Source organism: Zalophus californianus, chromosome 14 (genome assembly GCF_009762305.2).
Source record: "Zalophus californianus isolate mZalCal1 chromosome 14, mZalCal1.pri.v2, whole genome shotgun sequence".
NCBI classification, from domain to species: domain Eukaryota; kingdom Metazoa; phylum Chordata; class Mammalia; order Carnivora; family Otariidae; genus Zalophus; species Zalophus californianus.
Window position 1 is genome coordinate 16,074,256 of NC_045608.1, and position 12,130 is coordinate 16,086,385.

At 44.5% G+C, this 12,130-nt stretch overlaps 1 protein-coding gene across 1 annotated transcript in view; it reads right to left on the reverse strand.

The window, feature by feature from the left end:
* Positions 1-11,899, reverse strand: part of CIT (citron rho-interacting serine/threonine kinase) — a 161,363-nt gene extending 149,464 nt beyond the window's left edge. The window contains 3 exon segments of the mRNA XM_027576638.2: positions 5,536-5,677; positions 10,736-10,833; positions 11,667-11,899. Coding sequence (XP_027432439.2) covers positions 5,536-5,677; positions 10,736-10,831 — 238 coding nt within the window. The 5' untranslated portion in view covers positions 10,832-10,833; positions 11,667-11,899.
* Between the last annotated feature and the right edge of the window lie 231 nt (positions 11,900-12,130).

The following is a 12,130-nucleotide window of genomic DNA, read 5'->3' on the forward strand; positions in this document are numbered from 1 at the left end:
TGGCTTGGCAAGTTATTCACACAATGAGAGGAAATGAGTCCAATGAAGGGGAAAGCCATTTCATACCTATAGTTGTTGGGCAGCATATTGATAAATTAGTCAATGCAGTTTTAATTGCTACCCACCCCCTTTCTTTGTGGCACGAGTGGAGTTGAATTCACTTGGATCAAAGGCACACATGATGGAACCCACTGCACTGGGTACCTTACCAGCCACAGACCACACCTTTCTCTGAAGACACCTGGAAACACCTCCCTTTGGTCCCTGGGGGAATCAGGCAAGAGTGCTGGGTAGATCCAAATAAATTCACCATGACCACTGTAAAAAATAAATCTAAAGCGCCTTCATGGAGAATTCCATGCAGAAGCAAAGCTGAAAGCTGCACACTTTTGCCCTGACATCCTTGTGCCAAGTCCAGTCTTTCTTCCCTGCCCTTTTTCCAAGTTTCTTTCAGATCAGGTATTTGAGGTTTGAATTATAATTCCCCAAATATGCTGGCTTGCAACTTTCTGGGTTCAACCTGGTTTTATTATTGCTTGCCCACAAAGCCAACATCTCTCGAGTCTCTGCTGGGCCTTGTGTCCCTAGGTTGCTTATAGCATTTGTCCAACTTAACTCTGGATCCGTGGCTGGCAACCACCAGGCATTTCAATCACATGAGTAGACAAACTGCTACAGGCAAAACCACAAGAATACTCAGAATTATGAGGAACAATTCCAAATGTCTATGTCTTTTTCCAAAGGCTTTGGATTATTAAGGGGAACAGGTCAGATACTAAACTCAAGTCTATGATGATTTAAAAAAAAAAAAAAAAAAAGACCCTCACAACTTCCCTCTATACCAGCAGCTTCTATGACTCCAAAACCACATCCCACTTCAGCCCTGCACCCTGTTAATTACAGCATTTAAGGACTGAATATTGAGGTGGAAATGAAGACCCAAAGCACTGTAATGAAAATGCAGTCAAAGAACAGCCTTGTCAGATAAACATTTGGACCCAGGGGCAAAAGCCAACACAGCTGAGTATATCCCTTCCTCTCCTGAAACTCAGTCAATTCAACATTTCAATTTCTAGGAATTTGTCCTTCACAGAAACGTTAGCAGATGTGCTGGAAAACAAAACACAGCAAGATGCTCATCACGAGCACTGCTTGTAACAGAAAAATAACCAGAAACGAACCTAAAGGTCCAGGGGTGCCTGGGTGGCTCAGTCAGTTAAGTGTCTGCCTTCAGCTTGGGTCATAATCCCAGGGTCCTGGGATCGAGCGCCGCGTCAGGCTCAGCGTGGAGTCTGCTTGTCCCTCTCCCTCTGCCTCTGCCCCTGACTCATGCTCACTCTCTCTCTCAAATAACTAAAATCTTTAAAAAAAAGAAAGAAAAAAGAAATGACCTAAAGGTCCATCAACAGGAAAGTGGAACCAACCACTTAAAACCACCCACGTAAAAGAATATTAGGCACATGAAGTAGCTCAATCTCCACGAGAATATACATTCTTTAAAGGCAGGGATTTTTTTCTGTTTTGATCACTACTATAAACCCAGTACCCAAAACAGAACCTGGCACAAAACAAGTGCTCCATAAATATTTGTTGAGTAAATATATTGCTAAGTGAGCAAGCTAATAGCAAAATATTACAGACATATGATCCATTTTGTGTAAAATGAAACAAGAGTGATGTTAGAACATACATGGAAAGGGCTGACTAGTTGTTAGAGTGGGCTGACTGGTACACGGGAGTGCACTATGCTATTCTCTTTACCTTGAGACATGCTTGAAAATTTCTATAATAAATATTTTATAAGGACCAAAAAAATTGCAATATTATGCTCCAAACTGCTCAGAGGAGATTTTGAGGGATATTCTCTCATTTTGACCTTTTATATTTAACTTTGTATTCTGTTTACAATTAGGAAGAAAAAATTCTTAAAGTGATATATTCACCTCAAAGTACTACCGTTGTGAACATACAGAAGCTTTTGCCTACAGTAAACATAGGTGGAAGAGCGTAGGGTTGCAGCGACTGTCAAATCACCAAGAGCAGTCCAATTTCAACAATTATCAACACTTTGCATGTTTAATATCAGTTTATTTTTTTACACAAATTCTATAATACAATGCTTAAGGTTTTCCCACTTGGTTTGCTTAGCAATATAGTCATTCGACCAATATTTACTGAACATCTACCATGTGCCAGACACTGTTTTAAGCCCTGGGAATAGAACAGTAATTAAGAAACAAAAATCTCTTCCCTGGTTCCCAGATCCGGGTTCCCTGCTCCCCGCCCTCCTTTGGCTCAAAGATGGGACACCTCTTCAGAGCTATACCTTCGTCTCATTTTCTCCAACAGTCCCAAAAGAAAATCTCCATCTCTATGACAAGATTCAAGAAACTTAAGCAGCAGCAGCTGTTGGGCCCTTTTTCCCATGTGAAAACGAAGCTTACATTCCAAAACAGAAAACTCAAAACAGGGAGGGGCGCGTGGGTGGCTCAGATGGTTAAGCGTCTGCTTTCAGCTCAGGTCATGATCCCAGGGTCCTAGGATCGAGCCCTGCATCGGGCTCCCTACTTGGCAGGAAGCCTGCTTCTCTCTCTCCCTCTACTGCTCCCCCTGCTTGTGCTCTCTCGCTCTGTCAAATGAATAAATAAAATCTTTAAAAAAAAAAAAAAGAGGGGGAAAAAGAAAACAAACAACCCTACTAATGTAATCACTGTTTTTCAATCACAACCTCTCGGCCTTACTCCCCAGGAAGCCTCTTCAAAAATACAAAACAATTCCTTGCAAGAGAATTCTATTAGAAAAATCTACATTTCACTAAGCCTAAGTCCCCTGATTACTGAAGGAGTTTAGAAGATCCACTACTTTAAAGTAACCAGAGGGCAGGGGTGCCCGGGGTGGCTCAGTTGATTAAGCATCTGGACTCTGGATTTCGGCTCAGGTCATGATCTCGGGGTCATGGGATCAAGCCCCGTATCAGGCTCCATGCTCAGCGGGGAGTTTGCTTGAGATTCTCTGCACCTCTCCTGCTTGTGCTATAAATCAATCAATCATTTTAAAGAATAAAAATTAAAAATAAAAAAATAAAATAACCAGAGGCCAGACTCCAGACTGATGAAGGTGCCTGAAGATGGCTTGATAAATTAGTCTGTCTCATAATTTCCCCTCCCCTCCCACTCCCTACTTAAAAATTTAAATATTCAAGAAAATAAGGTGGGAGTTTATTCAAATATGGAACAAAGAAAAGTACCCAAGTACATTTTAAAATTAAAGACACACAACATGTTAAATATATGTTGAGGTTGATGGCTAGTTATTGGGTTAACATTTATTATCTCTTACGTGTCAGGCAACACAAGCCTGGTCTGTGCACTAAGTCATTCAATCCCCGCACAGCCTTATTACATATGTGTTTTCCCCATCTTGCAGATAAGGAATCAGAAGAGACAAGGTACAGGTAAATCCCAAAGGTCACTGTGGTGGCCATATGTTGATTTTAGCTACTCAAAACTCCCAGCTCCTTTGGGCACTTATACATCCTCCATTCCATGAGACCCCAGTAATCAGGGTGCCCTGAGCCCCTGGGTACCCAGAGAAGTTCCCATCACACTTCACATCCTGGCCAGTGCCTGCTCAAGGGGTAGGCAGATGACCCAGAGCAGAGCTAATTAGAATCTTCCCTCGGGATTGTACTAATATAGGCAGTGGACGATAAAAGTTGAACAGGGTATGTATGGTACCCAGTCTCCAAAGATGGTGCCCAATGAATCACATGCCTCCTAGAATTCACGACCTCACGTAGTTCCCTGGCACATGGAATTTGGGAAGCCCTATAACTCACTTCAAACAACAGAATGCAGCCAAAGAGATCCTCTGTCCCTTCCTGGCAGCTTTGGTGCTTTGGAAATTTGGTGCCTGGCACCAAAGGGACCATGTAGATCAGAGGTCAGCAAGTTTTTGCTTGAAGAGCCAGAGAGTAAATATTTTAGGCTTTGTAGGCCATACAGTCTCAGACACAATGACTCAAATGCCTTGTTGTGAGAAAGCAGCCACAGAGAGTACATAAACAAAGGGCATGGCTAACAAGTTCCAGTAAAACTTTGTGTACAAGACAGGTATCCCAGGCTGTCATTGGCTGACCTTGATGGAGAGACCACACGGAGAAGCCACGTGGAGAGCAAGAGGCCCTGAGACTTCACAGAGACAGGGAAAGGCCCAGGCATCCCAGAGTCCTAGCTGAGTCCAGTCTTCCAGGCAACCCGCCAAACACTGAGCAGGCCATCTTGGACATTCTAGACCAGGAGAGTCCCAGGTGCCTGCAATCTTAGCCAGAGTCACATGGAGAGGAAAAATCCTCAGCTGAGCCCAGTCAACCCACAGATTCATGAGAGGTAATATAGTGATTACTGTTTTAGGCCAGTATAGTTCAGGGTGCTTGGTTACACAGCAAGGTCGTATAAGGGAGGGTTTCTCACACTTGGCACTACTGAAATTTGAGGCCAGATAATTCTAAGCTGTGGTGGCTATTCTGTTGTTGCAGGAAGGTTAGCATTATCTCTGGCTTCACCCATTGGATGCCAGTAGCACCCTTCCCCTCCAAGCTGTGACAACCAAAAATATCTCCAGACACTGCCAAGAGTCCAGAGGGGGGCAAAATCACCACTGGTTGAAAAACACTGATGTAAGGTAATAAAATACAAAAGTGGGACACGGACACCAGCAGCCAACTCCTCCACCTCAAGGAAGACAAGAAGAGGGTGTGGGTAGAGCCGATTTATGCCTTTCATAGGCCCTAGGCACGCCTCCCTTCATCAGCCCCTTCCTCCATAAAAAAAAAAAAAAAAAATCAAGGGGCGCTGGGGTGGCTCAGTCGGGTAAGTATCCAACTCGTGAGCTCAGCTCAGGTCTTGATCTCAGGGCCATGAGTTCAAGCCCTGCATCAGGCTCCACATGAAGTGTGGAGCCTACTTTAACACAAACAAACAAAAAAAAAACTATTAAAACAAAGTCAAAACTTATATTTTACCATGACATTAACATAAAGATGAATATAACCCCAAATCATTATACATTATTATAATATTTTTATTATTTCTAAATTAAATTAAATTAAACTAATGAAAATAAGTTCAGTTTATTAAAATTAAATACTGTGGGCCCTGAGCACTGTGTCTGCTATGCCTGCTAGATTATCAGCCCTGAGTGGGTATAAGGATGGAACCAGAGGACATCGTTTAACACCCTGGAACCAGCCATGCCAAGAGTTTGACCCAACCCTGGATTTCTCAGTTTCATGAGCCATACATTCACTTTTTGGCCTAAGCTAGTTTAAGTTGAGTTTCTGTCACCTGCAACCAGCAGACCTGACTTATCTGGTCTCCCAGCTGCAGCAGGTGGAAACTGGCCTGAAATTGGGTCTGTCTTCCTCCGAGCAGAGTTCTTATCCACGACCACCAACCACTAACTCATTTTGGCCTCCACCATCTTTGCAGTTTTGTCTAGCAGAACAGTTTTCAAGAAAAAGTTCTCCAAACTTACACTTCCGGACAAAGTTGTTCACGTGCTTGATCTTCATCAGAGTAGGCTGACTGCATTCTCCGAAGAGAACGAAGAGGGCATCTAATATCCCTTCTCGGGAAAGAGGAGACATCTGCTGTTGAGTCAGAAAGGGTGGTTTCCCCTAAAAACAGCAAACAGCAGATGGAGACACTGTCAATAATGAAAAGCTTTGATCAATAACATCCACACAGAGTAAATTACAAGCCACCAACTCTTAACTGCTCACGACACACGCTAACAGCAAAATTCTGGGGCTTCATTCTTTAAAGCGACATCAACTGAGTCATTATGTTATCACTTGTAAGATTCCATTACTGTGGGTTTCTTCCACCAGCACCTGGGAGAAAAACTTCACAAGCATGCCATTAAAAACAAAAAGCCAGGGGCGCCTGGGTGGCTCAGTCGCTGGGCGTCTGCCTTCGGCTCAGGTCATGATTCCAGGTCCTGGGATCGAGCCCCGCATCGGGCTCCCTGCTCGGCGGGAAGCCTGCTTCTCCCTCTCCCACTCCCCCTGCTTGTGTTCCCTCTCTCACTGTGTCTCTCTGTCAAATAAATAAATAAAATCTTTAAAAAAAAACAGAACAAAACAAAAAGCCCCCCCTTTTTTTGAGAGAGAGAGAGAGAAAATGAGCGGGGTGGGAGGTGGTCAGTGGGAGCACACTCACCGCTGAGAAAGGAGCCCAATGTGGGACTGGGATCCCAGGACCCTGGGATCATGATTTGAGCCGAAGGCAGACACTTAACCGACCAAGCCTCCCAGGTACCCAAGGCCCTTCTTTCTTAACAGTCTGTGGCTCATGGGAACATTTACTCTGGACCCTGCTGGTTCTGAAATGTTTCCATGTCTCTACAACAGGACACAATGATTGCTACTTCTTTCAAGTGTGCCCAGAGGTTTGTTAATATAACTGTGGTTCTTTAATTCACTTGAACAATCTAGCATAGTATGGATGAAGTGACCATACTAAAGCTGAATTTATTCATGATCTAGACCAACAGTTGCAAACTGGCAGACTATATCTAACCCACATGTTTTGTTGGGCCTGGAGCATTTAAAATAATTTGAATTATCTGCCAATATTGAAAAATCAGGAAATTTGGGGGTTCTCCTGAAACACTAGAGGACCAAGCCACATTGCCCCACATCCCTGTCTGGTGATGCTGAGCTGTGGCTGAGTGATGCTGCCCCTCTGGGTAGTGAATGTGGTCTGCAGTTCATTGCAGACCTGACTCCCAGTCTTCCAGGTGGCCCATGTGACTCACTCATAGTCACTGCCTGGCCCCCAAAGACATGAGTTTGCAACCTCTGGTCTAGAGCAATGATTTCCATGTGCCAGGCTATGGATTGTGTGGAGGTATCTCTGCAGAGATGGCCACCTACAGGCCCTCTCACTCTGTAGGTGCTTGGCACCACTCTCATCAACAGCCAGAGTCTATTTCCCCGCCCCTTAAATCTGTGCTATCTCGGTGACTTGCTTCAAGCAACAGGTGACACAAGTGACACTGTGCCAGTTCAGGGCAGAGCTCTAAAGATGCCTAGCAGCTTCTGCTTTTGCTCTTTTGGGAAGCCAGTCACCATGTAAAAAAGCTTAGTCTAGACCAGGGGGTCAGCAAACTACAGCCCATAGGCCAATGTGGCCCACCGTCTGTTTTTATAAATAAAGTTTTATTGGAACACAGCCACACCCATTCACTTACATATTGTCTGTGGCTGCTTTTGTCCTACAATGGCAGAGCTGAATGGCTGCAGCTACACTCAAAGCCTAAAATATTTATTATTTAGAGAAGAAAGTTACAAGGCCTGGGTTAGACTACTGGATAATGAAAGACCTCATAGAGAAGTCAGCTGGAGGAACACTGAGATGCCCTAGCCAGCAGTCAGTACCCAGATATTCCAGCCCCAGCCAAGCTCCCAACACAATATGGCCTCTGGAGTGACCCCAGCTGATATCACAGGGTGAAACAGAACTGCCCAGCTGAATCCAAACAACCCACAGAATCTTAAGATAAAATAAATCATCACTGCTTTAAACTCTGTGAGTGGTTTCTTACACAGCACTGGATACTAGAAACGGACTGGCTACATTTGAATCACCTGAAGAACTTAGCTAAAAAAACAACAAAATTCTCTGGTGCTGGGGCACCTGGGTGGCTCAGTCGGTTAAGCGTCTGCCTTCAGCTCAGGTCATGATCCCAGGATGGGATCGAGCCCCGCGTCGGGCTCCCTGCTCAGCGGACAGCCTGCTTCTCCCTTTCCTCCCGGCTCGTGCTCTCTCTCGCTATCTCTGTCTCTCTCAAACGAATAAATAAAATCTTAAAAAAAAAATTATCTGGTGCTATCCCTGACCTACTGAACTAAAACTTCCCATTTTGTAGCTTAGAATCTGTTAACAAGCTCACCAAGAGATTCAAACCTCAGCCAGGGATGTGAAGCACTGGGTCACAAGCCACCATATCTGTCACTTTAGTTATAGTTCTGCCACAAATTCCAAAAAATAGTCTTTGTTCTTTTGTTCTTTACTGAGTTTAGACTGATTGGGGCAACGGTTCCCAAATACAGTACTAATGCTTAACCAAGTGCTCAAGTCTGCCACGAAATGAGAAAAATGAACACCACATGATGACTGGTCTATAAAGCTAATACACATTCAAATTTTAAAGGGACCTGTGTTCTGAAATCACGTCCTTCCTCTGTTGGTGTTTCTCAAAATGTCCCTTCTTTACGAAACGAAAGGACCAGAAGATAATGGCTTTTCTCTATATCTTGTTACATCCTTCTTACATCTCTTAGTTGGCAAAATAAAAAGCTGGCAAATCTATGTCGGCCTAGCAAATTTGTGAAATTTTGTTGGCTCAAAAGTCTAAATGTCTGCTGACCACCTGACACAAAACTCACTAGGACGTTAAGTAGAAACACTTAACCCAGGGACTTCTGGGTGGCTCAGTCGGTTAAGCAACTGCCTTCAGCTCCGGTCATGATCCCAGGATCCTGGGATCAAGTTCTGCATCGGGCTCCTGGCTCCACGGAGAACCTGCTTCTCCCACTGCCTGCCGCTCCCCCTGCTTATGTTCTCTCTCTCTCTGACAAATAAATAAAATCTTTAAATAAGAAAGAAACTAAGACCCAGTCCAAATACTTACCTGAATGGAAAACAAAATCACTACTCTATCTACACCTCATTAAAATAGTATTACACAGGGGTGCCTGGGTGGCTCAGTCCGTTAAGCGTCTGTCTTCGGCTCATGTCACGATCTCAGGGTCCTGGGATCGAGCCCCGCATCAGGTTCCCTGCTCGGCGGGAAGCCTGCTTCTCCCTCTCCCACTCCCCTGCTTGTGTTCCCTCTCTCGCTGTCTCTGTCAAATAAATAAATAAAATCTTAAAAAAAAAAAAAGATAGTATTACACAGGGAAAGAACAGTATCCGTACCTGGTTAGGCAAATGTTAGATGTATGCTATGCTTGCAAATAATAGCTTTCCTGGGGACGGGAAAGAACTCATCACGAAAAAAAGATGAACTGGGGATTTACCCACAACCCTTGCTGTTAGAATGACATTTAAATATAAGACACAATAAATCCTAACACACGTTGGCAGTGTTGCCAATGGTTACATGCCCAGCCTCTGTTGTCAGAATAAAAATGGAGCCTGGCTCTGTCATTTACAAGCTGCATGATCCTGGGCAAGTCCTTGCCTCCCTCGATATCTGTCTCTTCCTATTTAAAATGTAAATAAGAATAGTCCTTACGTCTGTAATGGAGCTGAAGTGAGATAATCAGGACCATGCTGGCTCTGTACCAAGCACACTGAAAGCCACAATTCTTACATAAGGAGCACATTATATGCCTTCAGTCAATTTTGTAATAAGTCAAAAAAGTTTTGGAGTAAAACATAAAGGGGCTAAAACATGGCAGCACTCCGGTCAGCTAGCATTAGGGACAGACTATTCATTTGTGAAAAATATCTCATGACTTAAAATGACAATGACAACAGGAATGGTCCCACAAAACAACCTAAGCTTTAAATCTGTCTCCACTCTGATCTCTTTGAACATTCCCCAATACCAATATTTTGGGGGAAAAAATGTCATCAAGAAAGTATCAGTATCATCATACAGGTATCCTTGCAAAAATACCTTCCTAAATATAATTACTGCTAAGTAAACACAAATTTGTCATTATTATAACTAATATTAGTTCTACACTTCGCATTAATAATAGTTACCATTTATAACCATTGGCTTACCAAGAGCTAAGCAAGAAAAGTGCTTTATATCAATTATCTCATTTCATCCTCATGATAACCCTGTGAATTTGGTGCTATAACCTCTATTTGAAAGAGTGGCAAATGAATGCAGAGAAGGCAAGAGAGTCGCCCAAGATAACACAGCTAACAAGTGCTGGGGCCAGGATTCAAACCCAGATCTTCACCACTATCTATATTGTCCCCTTGACTTGTGAATACATAAGTCAAACAAGGATTTCTACATCAACGTTTCATCTACATCAAAAACAAAAGAATTAGAAGTCTACTTGGAAATTATTTCCTGAGCTTTAACACTTCTGGGGTGATAGAAACGTTCTTTATCTTGAGCAGAATATGCGTTTCACAGGTGTGGGTATTTATCATTTCTTTCTTTCTTTTTTTTTTTTTAAATAAAGATCTCTTGAACGGGGCACCTGGGTGGCTCAGTCGGTTAAGCATCTGCCTTCAGCTCAGGTCATGATCCCAGAGTCCTGGGATCAAGTCCCCGCATTGGGCTCCCTGCTCAGCGGAGAGCCTGCCTCTCCCTCTACCTGCCTCTCTCTCTCTCTCTCTCTCTCCCTCAGTCAAATGAATAAATAAGAAAATCTTTAAAAATAAAAATCTCTTGAACGAAAATAAATAGAATTACATCTATAGCTATTGTGGCCCAAAGAATGCCTTTGTTTTTCCTTAACAAAAGAACAACCTTAGTACAGATAAGTAAAGTGTAAGAAATGATAAAAAAGATCTCCCTTCAAGGACAAGTTCAGCTAGCTACTCCTCTGTACAGTGGCTTTTTCCACTACTATCAGCACATATAAAAGACCAAATAGGATTTCTCCTAGAAGATTAGCCTCAATCCTGTAATAAGAATAAAAGAGACAAGGAGGTTCCAAGGAAATAAGCACAGGTGAACAGAGCTGGCAGCGTGTTACCTGGAAGAAATGATTCAGCCTGGAGGCCCGGTTGGCAATGGGTTCAGCAGCACCAGCGTCCAGCAGATTCCGTGCTCCATATTTGAACTTCAACATCTCTGCAATGGTGAAGAGATACAGGAGAAGGTCAAGTGTGTACTGCCAAATTGAGGAGGAAGGGCTTGAAAGATCCTGATCTTCCTCAAGATGTCAGGGATAGCGAGGTGAAAACCAGCCACCACAAAACAGATCTTGGGAAGTTCAGTCTGGCAACGGACATTAAAAAACAGATTTTTACTCACTGTAACAAGAGGTAATACACTTATCTGACATATTCTCTTACAAATCAATTTATTATCTGCTCCACCGATAATGTAAGCTCCACAAGGGCGGAGACACAGAGCCTGGCACATAGCAGGTGCTAATAAATACTGAATGAATGAATGATTGAAATAAGCGAATTACATAGTATGTTGGAAAGTAATATGTACTACAGGGTTAAAAATGAGAAAGAGCAAAGTAGGGGCAACTGTTGTGTGTGCGCAATTTTTAACAGTGTAGTCAGAGTAGACTTCACTGAGAAGGTAACATTTGAAGCAAGATCTGAAGCGGGTAAGCAGTAAGCCTTGCTGATGGGCGGGGGAGGAAAGGACAGTGTGCCGTCCAGAGGGCACAGCCAGGGCTAGGGCTCTGAGGCAGGACCTGGCCGTCTCTGACAACAGCAGGGAGACGAAAGGCGGTGGAGCAGTGGGAAAGACGCGGGAAATAGGAGGTGGCTGACGGTACTGAGAGTGTGAAGTCACTACACAAATAATAGGGAGCTGCCGCACTCCACTGGACGGAATAACGCAGGTAATGCTGACAAACAACGAGGCAGGGCGGAACCCACAGGGGACCCCCTCCAGGTTTAAGAAGGGAACAATTCCTCCTGCCCCGGGCACCACCTACTGACCTTTAGGCTCTCTCGGAGGAGGGCGCGCGCACCGCCAGCCTGGTGAGACTCTCCGGCCCTCGGCAGCCTTGGGGGCGGCACCACCGCCCTCCCGGCAACGGGAGGGAAAGCCCGGACTGGTGTGGGTGGAGGCGGCCCTGCCCCCGGCCTTACGGAGTGGGGTGGGGGAGAAATGGGCGTGCGAGGTTCAGACTCACGCTCCGCCGACCCCGCCAGTCCGCGCTCTGCTCCACCCCGCGCCTCCCGCCGCCGCGTTTGAACCTGGTGAACAGCATGGGCGGGGCTCAGCCGTGTCCGGACCAATCAGAGTGCCCGCTCCTAGGATGAACTACTGCGTCCCACCCAAGTCCTTACAGGGATAGAGGAAGTGAAAGGAAAAACCAATCAAATTGTTTCTTCCTCTGACTCGTGACCAATGGAAAACGGGGAAAGACCAACCCGGCAGGGCAGCTCCTGGAAATTTG